At 48.1% G+C, this 22,945-nt stretch overlaps 1 protein-coding gene across 1 annotated transcript; it reads left to right on the forward strand.

Moving 5' to 3' along the window:
- The first annotated feature begins 568 nt into the window (after nt 1-568).
- ANXA9 (annexin A9) lies at nt 569-22,190 on the forward strand. Its single transcript, XM_054989168.1, has 12 exons — nt 569-715; nt 2,783-2,879; nt 6,280-6,374; nt 9,637-9,750; nt 11,763-11,850; nt 12,780-12,862; nt 13,925-13,984; nt 15,514-15,610; nt 17,260-17,355; nt 19,638-19,696; nt 20,932-21,054; nt 21,401-22,190. The coding sequence occupies exons 1-12, from the start codon at nt 638-640 to the stop codon at nt 21,461-21,463; spliced, it is 1,053 nt and encodes a 350-aa protein (XP_054845143.1). The 5' UTR covers nt 569-637; the 3' UTR covers nt 21,464-22,190.
- The last annotated feature ends 755 nt before the right edge of the window (nt 22,191-22,945 follow it).

Consider the following 22,945-nt stretch of genomic DNA (forward strand, 5'->3'; position numbering starts at 1 on the left):
AAGATGGGAGAGCCAAAGGACATATTAACCTTGGTAAAATCAATGGAGCGTCCATGAAGGAGTGCAGTGTATCTTGGAATACCAGAAGCAGAGCATAAGCAACGGGGGGAGGGGGCTGTTGTCATAATTGCTACGAGGACCCTATGACTTTAAGTGGAATGTCACAATAGCAATGAGCTTAACCGGCAGAGATAGTTAAGTGGGAATATAGCTGGCCGCTGTTGGAAATAAGGTGCTGGGCTAGATAGACTCGGGGTCTGAGCCAGAAAGGCAAATCTCGTAATTCTTAAATGGACCTGTCAGCAGCTATTAGCCATGAGATGAAAATGAAACCTCCACAGTCAGGTGCAGTCTACCCCTGAATACCACATGCAGGGTAATAAACTACAGGGAAGGGCTCCTGCCTCCTTGCCAGATGAGAGCTAGGGGGAAGAGTCACGTATTAGCCACTGCTGGACACAGCAGAGTGCATTAGGTGCCTCCCGCCTGACCTCGCAGGGCCTGTCCTCACAAATATTAGATGCGCGGAAATCCACTCGTTCACAGACGAGTTCCTGTTTGCTGCACCGCTGGAGGTTCCTTCCTGCCACCCTTTCGCCATCTTTGAGAGCTCAGCGTTGGCTCCCGTGGCTCCAGGATGCCCCCCGCAAACAGGCCGGAGAAGAAGAGCTCCTTGGCAAATAAAATCCTCAAGCAGCTGCCGCTGGCTGACAAGGTGAGTGGGGTCATGCCCGCGGGCTTCCTTTCTTCCAGGGTTCAGCCACAGAATCTGAGCAGGCCGCCAGTTCCTGCGCTCTGGTTGCCAACTCTGGGTTGGGAAATTCCTGGAGATTTGCAGATGGAGGCTGCTGGGAGGGGAGGGTAAAATGCCGCAGAGTCCATCCTCCAAAGTTGCCATTTTCTCCGAGCGAACAGATTTCTGGAGTAGGGTTGCCAGGCCCCCTCAATCTCCCAGCAGGGGATTGGGGCCTGGTTCTTACCTTTGAGCGGGGGGGGGCACGCTCCCCTGTAAAATGCTTCCGGGAAGTGATGTCATCACGCAGCCCTGGAGCACGACCACGCTCCGCAGGGGCTTGGGTTGGGGGCTGCTGCGGAGCACAGGAACGCTCCCGCCCTCCATAGCAGCCCAAAATGCGCCTGCAGATCGGGCCCATTTTGAGGCACTGCAGAGTGCAGGAGTGCTCCTGTGCTCTGCAGTGGCCCTGATCCGGGCCAAAACGGGCCTGATCCTGGTAGCTACTGTGCGCAGGAGCACGCAGCACCTCAAGGGAGTGCGCATGGAAGGTGCGCACACCCTGCTGGCCAGGTAAGTGGGGGTGGGGGATCCCCTGCCCCCACCGGGGGTCTGGCATCCCTATTCTGGAGGCTTCTGGAGGCTGGAAATCTCCAGGCCCTATCTGGAGGTTCCAAAAGTGCTAAATGAGTTTAACATGCATCATAAATACATTTACAAAATACAAGGTCCATCCGATAGAACATCAAAATCGTCACAATTTCAAAATCTCAAAGTCCATCCATTTATAAGCTGAATCTTCACCGTCCGGAATACGTTTGAAACTTTAAAGTGCAAATGCTGGGTACAATGAAAAAAGCCGGTGGGAGGGGAGACTTGTGCAAGTTGTTTGTTCTTTCACGGTCCAGAGTAGGAATAATTATTTAATAGACGCCGACGGGAGTTTGCAGGCAAATTGTTATTAACCCGTTTCGTGAGTGGAAAAAACTCACTTCATCCTGGGCATAAAGATAATCAGACCGGAAGCACTGTAGGAGTAGAATAATTCAATTACAAATATACATATACATTTCATAATACAATGAAAGCACAATCAAAAATGTACTCACTATCCAATTATAGATGCAAAGAGGCCTGTGGGCAGCTACCACCACCTCTAGTTTTGCCACTGGCTGGGCCATTAGGACTGCCAGGTGTCCGGTTCTCACTCAGACAGTCCGGTATTTGGGGGTACTGTCTGGGGGAAACATCCTCCAAATATCGGGCACCTGGCTCCGCAGTGGCAGCTCCATCACACAGCCTGGCCTGTTCTCCCGGCTGGCCTGCTGAGGCTGCGTGGCACCAGCACGAGTGGCCAGCTAGCATGGGAGGAGCCCAGAAGTCGGGTCGGCCCGATGGTGTCACTTCTGAGAGAGTCACTATTGCCCCGGGCTGGAACGCGCACATGAATGTTTTTTTTAAAAGATGATTGCCACCCCCGCTCCCCGGGGCCCGGTATTATTCCAGACCCCAGCTGGAAACCCGGCAGACAATTGAGAACACCACGGCATTCCTCAAATGGCTAGAATTTGTGTGGGCTCTGCCAGTCGCTGACCCCTGGCGCACGATAGTTGGGGAGGGCTTCTGTTCTTTTCTGGACAGAACACTTTTGCAATATTATTCTTCTTGTTGTCAGGTGCCCTAATTGGGAACCAATGCAGCTTAGCACATTATTCTTCCCTCTGCCACTTTATCCTCACAACGACGCTCTTGTGAGGTAGGTAGGTAGATTGGGACAGGCCCAAGGCCACCCAATGAGCTTTCATGGAAGAGCAGGGATTGGAACCTGGTAGTCCCAGGAAGCAGTCGGACATTCTAACCGCTAGGCCATGCAGCCTCGCGTTCCTGGCCTTGTTCTTTTGAGGCCTCCAGTTTAGTAAGAATGATCAGGGTTCTTTTTTTTCCCCCCCAAAGCACTTTATTGATAAGTTACGAGATACATATATAATGATACATTTTACATATGATCAGGGTTCTGATGGTGGCTTTTTCTGCCCTGCATTTCCCTAGACTGCCGTCTGGGGGACTTTGGGAACCATCCGGCCTCTCCTGAGCTTTGAAGTGGCGAGAGACGTCCAGTCTCTCCTGGATGCCGTCACTGACAAAGGTAACGCTTCCTTCCTTGATATTCATTACAGCAGAATGTCAAAGATGCCGCCTCTGTGTTTCTTCCCACTTTTAAAATCTGCACAACAGCCCTTGGAGGTTGGTCAGGGTGAGCGGTAAATCACCCCATAGGATTACTCAGAAGCAAGAAAGCATCTAAGCAGCACACGTTCCTTGACAGGAATAGAAACTTGAAGAAAGCACATCTCTAAATACCCAATCATTCTCCCCCCTCCCAACTAAACCACAGGTGTGCGCAGGAAACGTTCTGTGAATTTCTTCCAGGGTTTATACATCAGCCTAGACAGGACAAAAGGCATAGGATTAAATTGTGACATTTCAGACAGTGCAAGGTTGCTTCTGGGAGCTTCAAAGGAAAAAGACAAGCCAGCTGCGTTCTCAGGATGCTTGTGACACGAAAGCGACGGTTAAGGCATTTGCAAAATGACATTAAGGTACAGCATTAGCAATAGTTCAGTATTAGCATTGGCATGGATGGGGCTGAGACATGACACCCTTTAGAGCTTTCCATGGTCATAGATGCAGAGGAGTTAGCCGTGTTAGTCTGTGGTAGCAAAATCAAGAAGAGTCCAGTAGCACCTTTAAGACTAACCAATTTTATTGTAGCTCAGTGGCACCTGGCGTGGGCTTTCGGGGACCACAGATCTCTTCGTCAGATGCATCTGGCAAGGAGAGCTGTGGCTATCGAAGGCTCATACTGCATTGGAATTGGATGGTCTAGCTGTTTGGCTGCTACAAACTAACAAGGCAAACTCCTTTGAAGCCAACTGATCCACATGCCAAAAGGAGATGTTTACATTTACTAGCAAAGGAATGTTTTGGTTGCACCCTCCCTCTCTCCCCCCCCAACTGCATCTTCTCTCTTCTCTCTCATCCCCTCCTCTTCTATATTTGACCAGTTTCTGTACCATGCATCTGACGAAGAGAACTTGATTCTCGAAAGCTTATGCTACAATAAAATTGGTTAGTCTTAAAGGTGCTACTGGACTCTTTTTGATTTAGAGCTTTGACTCTCAATAGCTTCCACCCTGAAAATCTTAAGCACGTCGGGAAGCTAGCCATAATACATGTAGTAATTAGCTTGATCGAGCATGGGTACAAAATGTAAAAAATTAACATCTGTAGTGCATGACAGTCCTATGTCCCAATTCAACCCTGGGGGATCCATTTGCAAAGAAACTCAATTTCAGCAATCTCGTATTGTAATTTCTCTTTGAAGTTTCTCTGCATGAGAACTGCTGCAAATGAAGGGAGCTTTGAGTTGCAAAAGCTCATACCTTGAAAATCTAGTTCGTCTTCAAGGTGCTATCGGCCCTGGATTTTTCTCTTCGAATGCAGACCAACATGGCTACCCACCCGAAACTACCCTGAGAATCTTGTTAGTTGCTAAGGTGCCACTGGACTCAAATCCTGGATTGATGGGTGAGGTCCAAGATAAATCAAGGATGCCGAAGGGAAAGAGCATAACTTGGGGCCCGGGATATGTTATCCTGGCTACTGTCTTTGGGGCTGAACACACGGGGTGTTTCTGGGGTGCTGTTATATTTTCTGATGTAAACCACTTGGGACAAGCTTTTGGGGGAGAAGCGGTATAGAAATCTCTTAAATGAACCGGACAGGAGGTAGGGTTACCAACCTCCAGGTGTTGCCTGGAGTTCTAGAATTACAACTGAGCTCCATTCTACAGAGATCAGGTCCCCTGGAGAAAACAGCCACTTTGGAGAGTGAACACTATGAAATTGCAACACCCACCTAGACCCCCCACCGCTCCTTAATCTCTGCCATCCCCAGTCACTGCCTCCAAATCTCCAGGGATTTCCCAACCCAGACCCGGCAACCCGAACAGGGGCTTGTGGCCTCCCCGTGACATCCGGTTAGACCCTTGTTCAGAAAAAAACTAGAGAATTCCCACTGACCTATTGGGAGAGCTTGCTCCTACTGATCAGATAGTAAGAGACCGCTAGCGAGGTTTGCTGCCTCCAGGTTGGGAAATTCTTGGAGATTTTGGGGGTGCAGCCCGGAGAGAGTGGATTTTGAGGACAGAAGGGACCTCAGCAGGGTATAATGCCATATAATCCACATTCTAAAGCAGCCATTTTCTCCAGGCAAAATCAAAAAGAGTCCAGTAGCACCTTTAAGACTAACCAATTTTATTTTAGCATAAGCTTTTGAGAATCAAGTTCTCTTCGTCAGATGCCTGATACACAGACTAACACGGCTAACTGCTCTGCATTTTCTCCAGGGAAACTGATCTCTATGGCCTGGAGATCTCCAGCCACCACCTGGAGGCTGGCAACCCTACCACCTGTACCTTCAGCAGAAAATAAATCCTGCCCCATGTGCTTTCTTATGCATTGGGCCTGATATAATCTGGGCCATTTCTGTGACTGGGGGCCTCGAATTCTTAAGCTGGCTAGACAAGGTGGTGTGTGAACACTGAAGTCCCCCAGAATCAACCTCCTAGAGATCCTGAATGGCAACTCCATATTTTAACTGATGGATAAGAGAGTGCCCACCGATCTCTGAAGCTAAGCAGGGTCGGCCTTGGTTAGCAATTGGATGGGAGACCTCCAACGAAGACCAGAGCTGCAGAGGCAGGCCATGGCAAACCACCTCTGTTCGTCTCTTGCCATGAAAACCCCAGCAGGGGTCTCCATGAGTCAAGTTTGACTTGAGGGCACTCTCTGCCACCAAGAAAGTACCCAACAGTGTCAAAGGCCCCGCTGGATGTTACAGGACCAACAGGGACTTCTGTTCCCCTGGCCAACGTTCAACGGAGATTTTTCCACCAGTGAAAATGAAGGCCCTTTGGGTTCCAAATCTACGCTGGATTGAAATGGGTCAAGGGAAGGGACTATACCACAACCCCGTGGGTCGGGGCCAAAGCAAATGATAACGGCCCGATTTCAAAGTTCAGGTTTGTGGCCCTCAGAGCTGAGAAGATACGCTTGAAAGCCTGAGAGCGACATCTACTGAAATCTCAGGCGCCACTGGTAAAAGAGTCAGACTAGGACAAGGGAAGTCAAGTTTGAATCTCCAATCCGTGAAGTTTAGTGGATGAGAGTCATGCTCTCAGCTTATTCCACCTTACAAGGTTGTTGTGAAGATAACATGTCTGCCACCCTCTGGTCCTGGAAGGGAAGTCGGGGCAAACCAATTGCCCAGGAACTAAGAAGTTCCTGGATTTTATGTGGTTTTAGTGCCCCAGTTCTCGTTTTCCTTCTCTTCGTCACTAAAAATGCCAGAACAAAATATGTATTCTTGTAGAAAGGTGGAATAAAGTATACAAGGCGAGAGCAATTCTGCACAATGGATTCATGTGCTTAATGTGTACCGTACAGTCCTTTTATGGCACTTGTTCTCTGTTCTCTCCCCAACAGTCGTCGAATATGGAACCATAATCAACCTGCTCACCAACAGGACCAACGGACAAAGGCAGCAGGTTGCGGAAGGCTTCCAGGACTTCACTCAACAGGTAAGGTTGGGAAGGGGAGAAGGACACAGGCTTGCGGGGCGGCCTGTTCCTTTAACAAACTAGGCAAGCTCCTGGTAGGCCACGGCTGGCCAGGGGGGCCACGAAGATCATGTTTGGCCAGCGGCTCGCTTGCCCATCCTTGCTGCCCTAACGGATTCGTCCAGGCGGGCAGTCCCTTAGCTTGCTCCCTCATCTACGGTTGCCAACTATGGGTTGGGAAAGATCTCTGTGGCCTGGAAATCAGTTGTAATTCTGAGAGGTCTCCAGGCTCCACCTGGTGGTTGGTAACCCTACCAGCAGGGTCCAGAAAAGTTTTGGTAGTCAAAGCTTGCTGAAAACCAACTTCGCTGCAGTGTGGAAAGGAAAATAGGTACGTGCAGGAATTCGGGGTGGGAGGTGGGGGGGCGTTCTACGATTGCCAGTAACCTGTCAATGTCCTTTCCCTTTAATAGTGGCTAAATGTGGGGAAATAGGTAGTAGAATCTTTTCAAGGCATGTAGGGCAATAACATCACCTGTTAACTTACGTTCCATTGAGCCTCTATTAAGGGGACAGAATATTTTTTTTCCTCCAGGTTGTTGGCAACCCCACAGGGAACAGATGCCAAAGGAGCCAAGATCAATGAAGAAAGAGCCTCTCAAACTAAGAAGCAGGAGAGGTTTTGGGCAGGATATCAGGCAAATAATTAATTGATATTTGTCCACGAGGGGAAATGATGCTAAAGAGCATAGTCTTTTTTTTTTAAAGGGGGCACACATATGTGTCATGGAAAACTTAATTGTATAAGTATTCCCCCCTGGGGCAAAGGCAGGGGAATAAGCCTTCTCAGGTGGTATTGGAAGAGGCGTTCCCTCTTGGTTGTCTGCTTGCCAACAGGACTGGAGAAAAATAGAGGCTCAGATAGGTGGGCTGTATTGTAGGAATGTGTTTTGCTATTGAGTTAGGGACCATAGACTTCACCCCAATATTGCTTTACATACTTCCCGTTTACTTTTAAGATGTGCTCCTATGAGCTACTTGTGTTTCATGTGGTCTAATGTCAGCCCTAGAATTGTTTATGTTCTGTTTCAGCATTTCTTCAGCTCTATATTGGATTCTTGCTAATGCTATGTCTTTGCAAACTTGTCTTTATTTAGCCTATGGCATTGTTTATGGAAATGCCCTCGATATTGACTGTACTAATCTCACACTGTGTAATCCACCTTGAGTCTTGGTGAGAAAGGCGGACTATAAATGACATAAATAGCTAAGAATCCAATAGCACCTTTAAGACTAACCAACTTTTTTGTAGCATAAGCTTTTGAGAACCACAGCTCTCTTCATCAGATGCATTGTCAGCTTTTGAGAACCACAGCTCTCTTCGTCAGATGCATCTGACGAAGAGAGCTGTGGCTCTCGAAAGCTTATGCTACAGTAAAGTTGGTTAGTCTTAAAGGTGCTACCGGGCTCTGCTATTTTGCTACTGCAGACTAACACAGCTAACTCCACTGAATCTATAAATAAAATTTCCACACATTAAGTCTCTATTAAAAGATCAGGAGGATGTTTTTGTCCAAGCTGTTGGAAAATCGAAAGCATGGAGTGCAGACGGGTTTGTTTTGTTAAAAAAATGGAGCCAATGGGGCAGGCCAATGTGGCCCGGCCTCTTGCCTTTCTGCGCACTCTTGTTTGAAATAGTTTTCTTCCACCGTGGTTCTGTTTGGGTATCGAAGGGGGGGAAAAATTGAAAGCCGCAGGGGACATTGAAGTCAGGTCTTGGATATTTGTGTGTGTGCAAGTGTGTGTGTGTCTGTTTTTTTCCATTTCACCTGCTTTCTGTTTTTGGGAGAAACAGACTCCTCCGCCGCCCCTGTGAGAGATGAACAGGGAGGCGGATCTGTAATAATACCCTTCTTGTCATGTCTATTTAGGCCTTCGGCTGCACCAAGTCAGATCTCGCTCCACCCTGCTTGCAAATCTGCACAGCAGCATGATACGTATTTAAAGTTTCCGCACTAACAGACCAGATTCCAGGTTGCCTTGAAATGCAAGTCACACCCAAACCAGTTCAGTCTCTGCTGAACTTCAGCTAAGGTTGCCAATTTTAATCTTAGAAATTCCTCCAGATTTGGGGGTGGTGCCTTTAGAGGGGGGAATTTACGGAGGTATTTCATCTGGAATCTATGGTATACCATCAAGTTTGCCCTCTGAAGGTGCCCTTTTTGCCAGGATTTGAGCCCAGTGGCATCTTAGAGACCAACAATATTTTAATAATAATAATAATAATAATAATAATAATAATAATAATAATAATAATAATAATAATAATAATAATACCACGGCAATACAGCCCGGAAAACCCACAACAACCATCGTTCTCCGGCCGTGAAAGCCTTCGACAATACAATAATAATAATACTTTATTATATTAGATTTTTAGTCCGCCCTCCCTGCTGAGCAGGCTCAGGGCGGAGCACAACATTTTAATTTACATAAAAACACATAAAAGCAGATAAAACATTACAATAAAATTTAAAACACTACATACAATAAAAGCTTCTCCTCAGATGGCGATGGAAGAGTTACTTCATTTCAGACATGACCCATATATCTATATCTATATCTATATCTATATCTATATCTATATCTATATCTATATCTATATCTATATCTATAGATATAGATATAGATATAGATATAGATATAGATATAGATATAGATAGGGTGGTGGACAGATCTTTTCAAGTCGATTTATATACCGCCCTTCAGGACAACTTAACGCCCACTCCGAGTGGTTTACAAAGTGTGTTATTATTATCCTCGCAACAATCACCCTGTGAGGTGGGTGGGGCTGAGAGAGCTCTGAGAGAGCTGTGATTGACCCAAGGTGACCCCAGCTGGTTTCAAGTGGAGGAGGGGGAAATCAAACCTGGCTCTCCAGCTTAGAGTCCTGCCGCTCTTAACCACTACACCAAACTGGCTCTCAAAGTGTAAATTTTCGTGACCAGAGCTCCTTTCTTCAAACACGAGTAGGAAAGGAGATCCCTGAGCCTTTTCACCAGAGGAACTTATCTCTGTAGCCTGGAGATCTATTGTAATTCTGGGAGATCTCCGAGCCCTGTTTGAAGTCTGGCAGCTCCAAATCCAACCAGAACTAACTGGAAGTATCTACTGCCTGGGCCCCCTGCTTATGGGAGATCCAGTAAGTCCCTTCTGTCCAGTTTGGCCCCCCACACCTGTCACAGCCTTGCTCTAAAACTTTCCTTTGCCTTCTCCTCTCCAGGACCTCCTAAAGACTCTGCGGGCCGCTGTGTCGGGAAACTTGGAGACGGCCGTGTTGGGGCTCCTGAGGCCAGCGGCACAATACGACGCTCACGAGATCAAAGCAGCCATGAAGGTACAGCCAGACACAGGCTAAAGACCCCTCGGGTTTGCCAACAGGCCTGGAGAAAAATACTCCTTAACAGAGGCTTTATGGGATGCCCATTGCCACACATTAAGCCTGCATTCAAAGGGCCAGGCTTGTCGGGAACCCTAGCTCTTCCACCGTCCTGCTGATGTTGCGTGCCACAAGAAACCATCTGTCTAAATGCTCCTCTTTTGCTTTCCTTCCCCTCAATGCAGTGTTCAAGCTTTCCCTTCCTCAATTTTATGACAGGGGGGGGATGTTAACTCATAAAGTTACCATAAGTCAGAAGCAACTGGATGCCACGTCACACACACACACAGGCAAGGTGGTGGTTCCATAGCAAGGCAAAACCCAACGAAGACAGGCTTACCACATCCGTCGCTGGAGACTGGGGGATCCTTCCCCAGTAGCCCTCCTGAGCTGTCACTCTGGGGGCAAATTGCCACTATGGGAAAGTGAATCTGGGAAGTGATGTCATTGCATGGGGTCAAAGGGCGGCTGGATCGGCCTGCTGTGAGGTACAGTTCGACCTGAAACGGGCCCACTGCGGGGTGTGTTTCAGCCCAAATTGGGCTGCTGTGAGCATGGGAGCGAGCCGTGAAAACCTGAGGGTGCACTGCACTGCCTGAGGAGGGGCACCCCATGGAACATGCCCCCCCTCCGGCCAAGTAAGTGGGTGCGGGGGGAAGAGTGAGAGCAGGGGATCCCCCACCCTGGGCGGAGGAATGGCACCCTGACAATGGGCTGAATCGGGTCTGTTTGGGGCCTGCGGGAGCACTCTCAAGGCGGCATGAGGACTACGTGATGACATCACTTCCCGGAAGTGATGTCATCACGCAGCTCAGGAGCAAAGACAACTAAAAAAGTAAGTTCCAGCTTTTCAGCCTTGAGTCCACGCTGAGTGCGTGTATAGTTTAGGCAGGTAACTCTGGACACAGGCAGGTAATATATATTATTGTAGTTTCTTCAAGAAAGAACAAAGGAGCGTACGCAAAGCAGGAATCGCTCTTCAAAGACATTCAGGCAAGGCACCGAAACAAATAAGGCATTGCTATTCTAAATATATTCTATCTAACTAAAATACTGCAAGCTGGCTATCTGGCAATTCTCTGACTTGGTTCCAAGGCTGGTTGTTCTTTGCAAAGCGTTAGCAAAGAGTCCACCCATGACAGCCAACTCTAGGCAGGCTGATGGAGTGGCATGGAGCTGAGAAGATCGCTCTCTCACACACATTTTGGTAGGTAATAATGGCTGGAAAGGTAAAGGTTGGTAGTTTGCCTAGAGACATTGAGAGTTCTTGAGGACTGAGGAGATCAGCCCACCAAACAAAGGAACCAACCAGAGTTGGCATTACAGCGTGAGAAACCATAGGGAGTGCAGATTGTCGATGGCTGCAGCTACCAGGCTCCAACCTTCTCAAGGACGTTTCTCAACAGCCCAAAGATGTATCCAATCAGGGATTTTTTTCTGGGAAAACTCAGTGGGTTGCCTGCACAGGGGGCAACTCCTGGTGGGAGGTGGTTCCCCTGGTACCACATGCATGTGCGCAAAGTGCGCACACCCTCCCAGGACCGCACAATGACATCACTTGGGGTCTGCTGGAACAAGGGGGGGAGTTTTTTAAAGTTTAAATCGCCCTCGGCGAAAATGGTCACATGGCCGGTGGCCCCGCCCCCTGATCTCCAGACAGAAGGGAGTTTAGACTGCCCTCTGTGCCAAGCGGCACAGAGGGCAATCTCAACTCCCCTCTGTCTGGAGATCAGGGGGCGGGGCCACCGGCCATGTGACCATTTTCAAGAGGTGCCGGAACTCCGTTCCATCACGTTCCAGCTGGAAAAAAGCCCTGCAATTAGCAGGCCAAGAGATCTTGTCTGAAAACAGGCCTACACAGACAACAACCTGAACCAAAGTATCAAACTGGTACCTTTAGCATTTTCCTTACAAACCTCTTGAAGTGTTGTCTTCCCAGTGTGATAGAGCACCCCTCTTCATCTCTTCAGAGTCCAGAGGGGGGAGCCACGCTGGCCGAAATCCTCTGCACGCGAACGAACCAGCAGCTTCAGGAAATGTTGGATTTTTATAAGCACGGTAAACATCGGAGCAACCCGAAGAGGGTCTTCGGGGGCCCAACTTTTTGTTTCTTTATTGTCCAAAGTATTCCAGTCTTGGATGCAATGTTTCCGCTGCATATTTATTATTTATTGAATGCATCAAAGCTGGGTGCAGTAAAGTGATTGCATTTGAAAATGACAAAAAATCTTTTTTCGAGCATGGAATCGAAGAAATAGATCCTTGGTAATGCTTACTTAGCACTTATATAACCCTTTAGAAGTTCATAGTACTTTGCATACCTTATCGGCATTATACTCCACTCCTCCCTCCCCGAGCTGCACCCCCTGAGACTCTACCCCCAAATATCCAGAAATTTCCCACCCCAGAGTTGGCAACCATATGCACTGCTCTAGTTTCCAGGTGCCGGTTCCATCTGGGCTATATTTCTTGGTTAACAACTGCTGTTCAATGCTAGATTTAACACACACGCACACCAGTGAAAAACTGTCCACCACAACATGCATGCAAAATATTATATGTCTTCCCGATGCTGCCGCCGCACAATACAAAATGTTGCTGTTTAAATGGTGTTTTAACATTTAATATTTATACAGATGTAATGTTTTAAATTGTTTTTAAATGTTGTTAGCCGCCCTGAGCCTGCTTGCGGGGAGGGCGGGATATAAATATGAAATAATAAATAAATAAAATAAATAAATAGATTAAGATGGTCTGTAGCAGTAGAAAAGAGCAAGAGTCCAGTAGCACCTATAAGACTAAGAAAATTTGTAGTAGAGTATGAGCTTTCATGAGTCTTATACTGGACTCTTGAGCTTTTCTGCTGTTCAGTGCTAGACAGCTGTGTTCTCCAGGTTGATTCCACATCCCACGTGACAGTCCAACTGCCTGCTGCGTTTGTTCCCCAGCACACACATAACCCGCCCTGCTTCTTCCACCGCATCTAGATTTTAAATTGGACCTCGAGGCAGACATTGCGGTGTCTGGAACCGACAGCTTCTTCAAAGACCTCCTGCTCGCCCTGATCAAGGTAACAAAACCCTTCCTGGAAAATTGCCCCAGGCGACACCTGTGCTCTGCACTTAGGCCACGTGCAGCAGAAGGAGGTGGTCCGGAGGTGACAGAATGGGGGTAAGGTTGCCCACTCTGGATTGGGAAATTCCTGGAGATTTAGCAGTGGAACCTCGGGAGGGTGTGGTTTGGGAAGGGGAGGAGCTTCAGCGGGGGGGGGATGCTATAGACTCCACCTTCCAAAGAAGCCATTTTCTCCAGGGGAACTGAAGTCTGGAGATCCCTTGTAATTCTGGGTAATCTCCAGGTCCTACATTGAGGTTGGCAACCCTCAGTAAGGGGTGGGATGCACCACTTCAGACTGTGGGTGTGGAACTGGATTTTTGCACAAGTTCCCCAACTTAGAATCATAGAATCATAAGATTGGAAGGGTCCTCCAGGGTCATCTAGTCCAACCCCCTGCAAAACTTGAACAATTCCCTGCAAATAGAAAACTAGCATTTCATAGAATCATAGAATCACAGAGTTGGAAGGGGCCATACAGACCATCTAGTCCAACCCCCTGCCCAGTGCAGGATCAGCCTAAAGCATCTCTGTCAAGTATTCATCCAGCCTCTTCTTGAAAACTGCCAGTGAAGGGGAGCTCACCACCTCCCTAGGCAGCTGATTCCACTTTTGAACTACTCTGACCATGAAAAAGTTTTTCCTAATATCCAGCCGGTACCTTTGTGCATGTAGTTTTAGCCCATTGCTTCGCGTCCTGCCCTCTGCTGCCAACTGGAACAGCTCCTTGCCCTCCTCCAAATGACAGCCTTTCAAATATTTAAAGAGAGCAATCATGTCCCCCCTCAACCTCCTCTTCTCCAAACTAAACATTCCCAAGGCCCTCAGCCTTTCCTCGCAGCCTTTCCTCATGTGACGGGCTGGGCTAGAACCTTTTTCCTTTTAATTTGCATGGACTTTCCCCAGGGGAGCGAATCCCCTGTCCCCGCAGTCTTTCCTAGCGGGACGATCCGATCGGACGCGAAGGCTGCCCCATCAAAATGTCACTCCTTGTTTTCTGTCTTCCTGTTTCCCACAGACCAGCCGAGAAAGATACTCTGGGGTCATTGACTACATCTTGATTGAGCAAGATGCCAAGGTGAGGCAGGTTCGGGGCGGGGACAGCAGGTGCCGGAAGCAGGAAGTGACATGTGAGGCCTTCTCATGTCCTGGCTATGCAAGTCCTGACTTGCTTCCATAGATACTGGATATTAGCAGGCATCCGTCACCTGGAAAACCCAGTTGTCATTTATTGCAATGAGCGCCCAGTCTCCAGCCATTGCCATTGATTTATTCCCTGCCCTTCTCTGCAATGGGAACATAAAGTGGCTTATATCATTTTCCTCTCCTCCAGTTTATCCTCACAACTACCCCAAATGTGTGACTGTCCTAAGGTCACCCAGCGAGCTTCCATGACAGAGTGGAGATCTGAACCCGGTTCTGGATCCTAACCCAACACTCTAACCACTACACAACACTGGGTCTCTATAATGTAGCAGAAAAGAGCAAGAGTCCAGTAGTGCCTATAATACTAACAACCTTTGTGGTAGGGTGAGAGCTTTCATGAGTCACAGCTCACTTCTTCAGATACTTCTTTTCTACTGCTACAGACAGACTGACACAGCTACCCGTCTTGATCTATCTCTAGAATGTAATTAGTGTAATAATTTAAATGAAATTGGGCATGGGTTTATTACTCTTGGCACAAGACTATCAAGTGACGTGAATTTGTTAAAACGTAATGCTGATGAAATCGTATTAAGAGATGCAGATGTGTTTATATATGCACTCGTGTGAATAAGAAAAAGTAATTTCTGCTGCTGTAGCCACCTTGACTCCTCTTGACTTGGGATACCTTTCTATATTTGGACTAGTTCATGAGGGCTGAGCATTGGAAAGGCACTTGGTGCGTGATCAGAGTTACTTAATAAGGATGGGGTTTTTTGCATGTTTCACTTTCTGGGGTTTGCTTTGAATGCCTTGCAAGGTAACTGAGACTAGTGTTATTCTCTAGAAAGGAATGGTGCTGGGGCTTATGCAGGGAAGCCCCCTAAATGTGGGGGCTAAATTTGGCTACTCCAGGGATATGATTTCCTGTCTAATTGGAAACATGAGCCCCGTGGCGCAGAGTGGTAAGCGGCAGTACTGCAGCCCGAGCTCTGCTCCCGACCTGAGTTCGATCCTGGCGGAAGCCGGGTTCAGGTAGCTGGCTCACGGTTGACTCAGCCTTCCATCCTTCCGAGGTCGGTAAAATGAGCACCCAGTTTCCTGGGGGTAAAGTGTAGATGACTGGGGAAGGCACCCCGTAAAAAGTCTGCCAAGAAAATATCATGATGCAACGTTCCCCCCATGGGTCAGTAATGACTCGGTGCTAGGTTACCTTTTTAAACTAATCGGAAACACTTACTGGTAAGGGGGAAACGCTCTGTACATGCCTTGAGGACAGCCTTCATTTATATTCCCCGTGTTATGGATCCTTGGCCTCCAAAATAGGCCCTTGGACTGAACCTTTAACTGTAGCTGTAGGACAAGCGGACAAAAGGAAAGGTGCCCTCATTGCTTGAGTCTAAAACAGCTTGACAAAACATTTCATGACGTTCGCTGGCTGTTTGCCGTGTCTTCTTCCAGGATCTTGTGCATGCAAGTGGCGGTGAGACAGGCAGGCTGGACGAGAGGAAATGGATCGGGATCCTGACCCAGCGCAGCCCCGAACATCTAAACAGAGGCAAGGCCATGGCTCAACTCTCATTTTTGGCAGCAGGGAATTTACCCTGCAATCCAGTGTAGAGTGACTCCAGTTTACGACCACCGGTATCAATGGGCTTAGACTAGAGTCATTCTGCGTGGGATTTGCACTGTGAGTGATTGCAGTAGCTGTGTGGCGGGGAGGGGCAGATTGTACGTAGCTACTCTGGTACGCAACATCTGGCACCTAACAAAATATATACAAGTGGCACCATCACGAATTACCTGGAGCCCCTGAATCATCAGCCCCCCTGCCCTCAATTATTCAGGAGGTTTTCTTGTAACAGTCCAGTTCTTACGCTCCTCCTCGAATGTGCAGCCCTCTTGGCCCTTATCTTGCTTTACTTCATCTTGGTTCCTGATCAGTCCTATCCCTCTGCCCCTGCCCGGGGAGCTCTCACAGCGAGTCCCACGAGGGCCAGTGCCCGGGCTTTTTTTTCTGGGAAAAGAGGTGGTGGAACTCAGGACCGCACCATGATGTCACTTTGGGTCAGCTGGAACAAGGGGGGAGTTTTTTAAAGTTTAAATCGCCCTCGGCAAAAATGGTCACATGGCCAGTGGCCCTGCCCCCTGATCTCCAGACAGAGGGGAGTTTAGATTGCCCTCCGTGCCGCTGCAGCAGTGCGGAGGGCAATCTAAACTCCCCTCTGTCTGGAGATCAGGGGGCAGGGCTACTGGCCATGTGACCATTTTCAAGAGGTGCCGGAACTCCGTTCCACCGCGTTCCAGCTGAAAAAAAGCCCTGGCCAATGCTATCACCTTTGTTATTCAGCATCTCTGCAAGACCGCTGGCTGAGATTGTCCAAAGCTGTGGCAGGGGTTGTATCCGTTTTCTGGTGACAACCAGCTATATATCATTTGAACTAAGTCTCTGAGAGCAGTTGTGGAGTTGCCATCCTCCAGGTGATAGCTGGAGATCACCCAGAATGACAACTGATCTCCAAGCCATAGAGAGCAGGTCTGACTGGAGAAAATGGCTGCTTTGGAGGGTGGACTCTATGGCATTATACCCAACTAAGAGCCAAACTACAAGTGACGCCTGACACAGGTTGGACACTAGTCGGCTTCCCTCAAGTTTTGATGGGAAATGTAGGCATCCTGGTCTTGCAGCTGTAATGGAGAGCCAAGCTGTAAAACCAGGGCGCCTACATTTCCCATCAAAACTTGAGGGAAGCCGACTAGTGTCCAACCTGTGTAAGACGTCACTTGTAGTTTGGCTCTGAGTTCTCTCTCCTCTCCAAACCCTGTCCTGGCTCCAACCCCAACCCCCTGCAAAAATCCAGGAATTCCCCAACCTGGAGTTGGCAACCCTAATTAGCCATCTCTGTGCCAGGAGATTATCTAGAAACTGTCATGAAGCGGCTGAGGGAGAATACGCTGAAACTTTGTACTAACAAGGTGGAGTGGATGCTTTCCTTATCTGGCCGTAGGAGTCTGGCTAGATTTGGCACAAGCTGTGAACCAGGTGGCAGAGAGGGCTTTCTTTTGGTTGCATTCGGCATGGAAATTGGCCTCCTTTTAAAGTTCAGCCAGTCTTTTCAGGGGCACGTGTCAAGTACAGCTCCCGTTTAAATCCCCGACTCCCCCAAGTCTGGGGAATGCAAATCAAACGCTTCCTTTCTCTTACAGTGTTCAGCTTGTACCACAAGATGACTGGGCTCCAGCTGGAGGAAGCCGTGGCAAAGTTCTTCCAGGGCGACGCCCAAGTGGCTGGTTTGACACTGGGTACGTACAAGCGTGGGGCAGAGGGCTTTCCCCAAATGAGGAGTTGCAGGGCTCAGTTCTGCACCGTAGCTCTGTTTCTCTCTCTAGAAGACTCTTTCTCTGAATCCAGGATGTTTGCAGAGATTGGCACTGGAAATGCACTCTGTACGTGTTTGGGGGTGTCCTCATCTTCGGTCACTTCCCACGTTCTGTGGCTGAGAGACGGCATTAATTAAACTCGCGGAAATTAACCAAGCGGTTGCATGTTTTAACAGACAAGGTGTTTGGAGCAAGGGAGATCTGACTTTAGATTTGAATTTGGCCATGACATTAATTAGATTGAGCAGCCACAGCATATTGGTCTGGCCTACCTCATAGGACTGTTGTGTGGATAACATATTTATTTATTTATTTATTTATTTATTTATTTATTTATTTTCAATTTTTATTCCGCCCTCCCCACATTTCCAGCAGGCTCAGGGAGGATTACAAGATATGTAAAGGTTAAAATATATAAAACAATTATTATAATTAACGATTCTAAAAACATCTCATTTACACAGTTAAAATACAATTATAAATATCAGCATAGCGGCACAGAATTCAACTGATCAAAAATTTAAAACAACTTCAGCACCTCTGTATTAAAATGTTTTTTTTTAAAAATGGGGGGTATTGGTGGTGGGTGATAAACCCTTCCCCTTTGTGCATGCCACCCAGAGCTCCCTGGAGGAAGAATCCAACAGGTCATGTCTTTCCTAGCATGGAGGTGTAATTTGGGAGCTCACCTGGTGAACTTCTACCTGTGTTTAAAGGGACAGGAGCCCTGCCTGGGGTGAACAGGTGTGAACTGTCAAAACTATCCTGTTTGGGATGCTTAATATACTATAATAAGGATAAAGATGATTGTCTTTGGGGGTGGGTGTTAAATCCGGGAGCTGAAGGTTGTTGTCCTCGGCCACCATACCTTACAGATGGATCTCTTTCCAAGTTGCTTGAGACAGACTCCGTCAGAGGAGTTGCAAAGGACTCAAAGGGGCTTTTGAATGCTTCGGTATGCAGCTGCAAGGTCTGGGGTAATTCAAAATAAAATGTGCAGCACCTTGGAAAGGAAGTGTGGTGTAGAGCTTAGAGCACTGGACGAATTCTCCTTAGAATCTAAAATGACAAAACTGAGGCTGTCGTACTTTGGTCACATCATGAGAAGACAAGATTCTCTGGAAAAGTCAATAATGCTAGGAAAAGTGGAAGGCAGTAGAGAAAGAGGAAGACCTAAAAGGAGATGGCTGGACTCCGATTTTTACTCGGATGGTTCTAGTTGCATAATTTAAATTTGGTCATAACTGCTGTTTTTGTTTAGTATTAGAATTGTTTTTAAAAGTGTTGTTAATTCACCTTATGGATTTTTATATGAAGAGGCAGGTTAAAAACAGACATGGTTTTAAATAAGTGAGAATGATCTATCATCTTTTACTGGAAGGCAAGCCTGAAGAGTTGAGAGGTTTTCAGTTTAGAAAAAAGAGAATTAAAGGAGTTTAGCGTCGGTTTCTAAAAAGGCAAATATTTATTTTTATTTATTTATTTACATAATTTACAGTCCGCCTTTCTCACTGAGACTCCAGGCGGATTATCCAGCGTCAGTCAGTGGACCTTTCCCCTCCTTTCCCATAATATTGCATGGTGCATAATTAACTTACGAGATTCACTTCCCATAACTATCAGTTGCTTGGCTTATTGGGGGTGGGAAGAGAAAGCAAACAGAAAAGGCCCTTGATGCCTTAACAGCACTTTCCCTGGAAGTATCTCTGGATGTTATCAAAATAGTAGAGTCTGGTAGCACCTTTAAGCCCAACCAACTTTATTGTAGCGTAAGCTTTCAAGAACCACAGCTCTCTTCATCAGATGCATCGTCAGCTTTCGAGAACCACATGCATCTGTTGAAGAGAGCTGTGGTTCTCGAAAGCTGACGTGCATCTGACAAAGAGAGCTGTTGTTCTCAAAAGCTGATGTGCATCTGACAAAGAGAGCTGTTGTTCTCGAAAGCTGATGTGCATCTGACGAAGAGAGCTGTTGTTCTCGAAAGCTGACGTGCATCTGACAAAGAGAGCTGTTGTTCTTGAAAGCTTATGCTACAATAAAGTTGGTTAGTCTTAAAGATGCTACTGGACGCTTTACTATTTTGCAACTACAGACTAGCACAGCTAACTCCTCTGGGTGTTGTCAGGGACAGGATTCTGGGTTAGTTGGCCCCCACCTTGGCCTGATACAGCAGGGCTCCTCTCATATTCCTCTCTCTTTGGCAGTCTCGGTGCTGAGGAACGCCCCCCTCTATTTTGCCATCAGGCTCCGCCAAGCCGTTAAGGTGAGTCTCGTGCCACCCAAGTCTGCCCAACTGCCCTATCACACCATTCCCTAAAGCATTCACGCAGGCTGTCAGAGGTGATCCCATGTTTTTTAAAATTAAAAAATCTCATTTTCTAACTATTGGTATGAACTGATTTGGGGAGCAGGGCAGCATTTCTAAAAAGTAGCACATATCAACTTCATATTAAGCTGCAGCCTCCGTAGGGTTGCCGGGTCCCTCTTATCTCCTACTGGGAGGTAGGGACCGCTGGCATTTACCTCATGCTGTTCACAAGGGTCCTCTTCGCATGTTGGAGCCAACGTGATGACATCACTTCTGGTAGTGACGTCATTGCGCCAGCTGCACGAGCACTTCCATGCTCTGCACAGGGGTGATTCTGCCTGTTTGGGCCCAAATTGGACCCAAACAAAGCGTGGGAACGCTCCTGCAGCTGGTGCGACATCACATCTGGAAGTGATGTTGCCGTGCCTGTTGGGAGCGTGCACATGGCGCATGTTCCCAGGGTGCCTGCCGGTGACGGACAACCTCGAGCTTTCCACCTCCTGCCGACCACTGGCAGATCTGTAGGCAAGGTGGCAAACCCCTGGGAGTTTGCCTGCCACCGACGGGCACCTGGGAACCCTACTCTGCTACAAAAGCTTCAACTTTTGTGCCCCTTCTTACATGCCTAGGGTAAAGCCAATCGTCACTTTGGGGTCAGGAAGCAATTTTCCCCAGGCAAGTTTGGCGAGGGATCCTGACGGTGTTTTGCAATCTTCTAGGCATGGAGCAAGGGTCATTGGGGGTGTGAGTGGGGAGGTGGTTGTGAATTCCCTGCACTGTGCAGGGGGATGGACTAGATGACCCTGGAGGTACCTTCCATGATTCTATAAACTGGGCCCCCTGCTCCACTCAAGAGAGGTCTTGCGGAATGAAGGATGCCCCTTGAAAGCAAACTGGGGCAACTCCCGATGCCTTCTTCTTGCACTGCCCAAGTGCTTTACAAAGGACAAGATGGGTGTCTGCCCCACAGAACTTTGAATATAAAATTCAACCTCAGGAGAGGGAGATGAGGGTAGAATCAGAGTTTGGTTCAGCCACATGTCCTTTGGCTTAAGTTTGGAAGGAGTGGGGAGATTGTACCAAAGGCTTCACGGGAGACGTGGGCCCTTTGAATACAGGTGTGAACAGCTGCCTCTTGCTCTTCTCTTGCTCCCTTCTGCCCCGCTCCGAATTTCTCCTTCTTTCCAAAGGGCCCAGGAGCCAACCACAGGACTCTGATTCGCATCCTGATTTCCCGTAGCGAGACGGACCTTCTCAGCATCCGAGCGGAGTTCAGAAAGCAATACGGGATTTCTCTTTATTCGTTCATCCGGGTAAGACCCCAACTTTGTTCGAGGCTTTACCGAGGGGGTGGATGGCAGAACTGGCAAGGTGTGCCGATTTGGGGGTCTCCAACAAGGAACAGACAAATGACATGTTGGGAGCTCATGAGCAAGCCAGGAACGGACTGTCCTTCTCGGTTTGACTCTTCCATCCTGTCAAGCAAATTCCAGGCCCACCCCTGGCATGCAGCTTGAATTGTCCTGTATTTAAAATAAAAATACGAGAACACAAAAAACCATATGGGTAGGCCTGCCTTCTCGTGCTGATATAGGATGCCGGCCATTGAGAGCACTTCTGGTGCCGTAGCCTCTCGACCTTCTCTTTATTTTATTGCAGGCTGAAACAAAAGGCAATTACCGGGCGATCTTGCTCGGTTTGTGTAAGGCGGAAGATCTGTAAGACGTGCCCTGGTGAAGATCTTCACTGAATATGATGGAAACTGCCCTCTCTTCTTTACCGTCGTCTGCAGTTATGCCACCCTTGCTCCCCTTATGCTGATTCCAGTTGCCGGCTGGAATCTCCCGGAATTACAACTGATCTCCAGGCCGTAGAGATCAGTTCCCCTGGAGAAAGGGACCGCTTTGGAGGGTGAACACTATGGCATTAGACCCTCCCTTCCCCAAACCCTTTCCTCTCCAGGCTCCACCCCACAAATCTCCAGGAATTCTGGGCCTGGACCTGGCAACCCTACGGTGGAGGGTCAGAAGCTTTTCACAGGCCTAAAAAATAATGAATTGAGGACAAGCTGAATTAAGCTTCTTGGAGGTCTCTTGCAACTCCTGGACTGGGTCGATGCACAAGGGGGTATTTAATAGGGCTGGGCTGACAGTTTGCCCATTTTTATCGGGGTGGGGGATGTAGGATTTTCATGAAAGTGTTGGGGAAAAAAATTCTGAATCCCTCCCTCCTGAACCACGCTTTTTCTCGTGGCTGTTTGCTTGCACTGTTTCCCCTTTTCTGCCCCCTTTATCCCTTCTTGCTGTCCTTGAGTGATCCCAGCCAATCAGGGATCTCAGCAGGACAGTGTCACAGGCCCACACAGCCAACCTGTGGCCACGTCATTTAGGGCAAACAGAACCACTCAAGAGGGCCTTTCCCTACCACAAGCGGTGACGCTTTCTGGTATTGCCATTGTTCGGAAACCCACCCCCAACACACACACTTTGGGTTCAGCCCTAATATTTAAATCATTCCTGAGGTATAGCCAGGGCTCATTTTGAGGGGGAACGTGCAGGAACACAGTTCCAGTAGTTCTCCATAGAGGTCACATGTCCGGGGGCTCTGCCCACCTGATTTTTGGCTATTTTGGGCCTGTTTTGGCCTGGATTGGGCCCAAAATGGCTAGGATTGGGCCTAAAACAGCCAGAATCGGGCCTCTTACAGGTAGTGGATCACTCTCCCGCTCAGCAGCGGCCCAATTCTGACCATTTTGGGCCCCTTTTCGGCCATTTTCAGCCCCTTTTTGCCATTTTGGGCCCAATTTCGGCCCTGAATGGCCAGGATTGGGTCCAAAACAGCCAGGATAGGTGATGTCAGGGGGTGTGGCATATGCAAATCAGTTATGCCAATGACACACTTCCGGTGATGTCAGGGGGCGTGGCATATGCTAATGAGTTATGCTAATGAGTTCCTGCAGCTTTTTTTCTACAAAATGACCCCTGGGTATAGCCAGCAGTCACTCGGCATGTAGGTGACTGTGAACCGGTCACTTCCCCTCTCATCCTGGCCCACCTCACAGGATGGTTGTGTGGACAAATGATGGAGGGGAGAAGAACAGATGTCTTTCTGAGCTCCCTGGAGAACGCCGGGATTATACGGACATTCTGCAGAACTACTGGAATATCCTCTATGATATGATTAGGGGGGGAAAATGTCTTGCAA

Source organism: Eublepharis macularius, chromosome 1 (assembly GCF_028583425.1).
Source record: "Eublepharis macularius isolate TG4126 chromosome 1, MPM_Emac_v1.0, whole genome shotgun sequence".
In the NCBI taxonomy this organism is placed as follows: domain Eukaryota; kingdom Metazoa; phylum Chordata; class Lepidosauria; order Squamata; family Eublepharidae; genus Eublepharis; species Eublepharis macularius.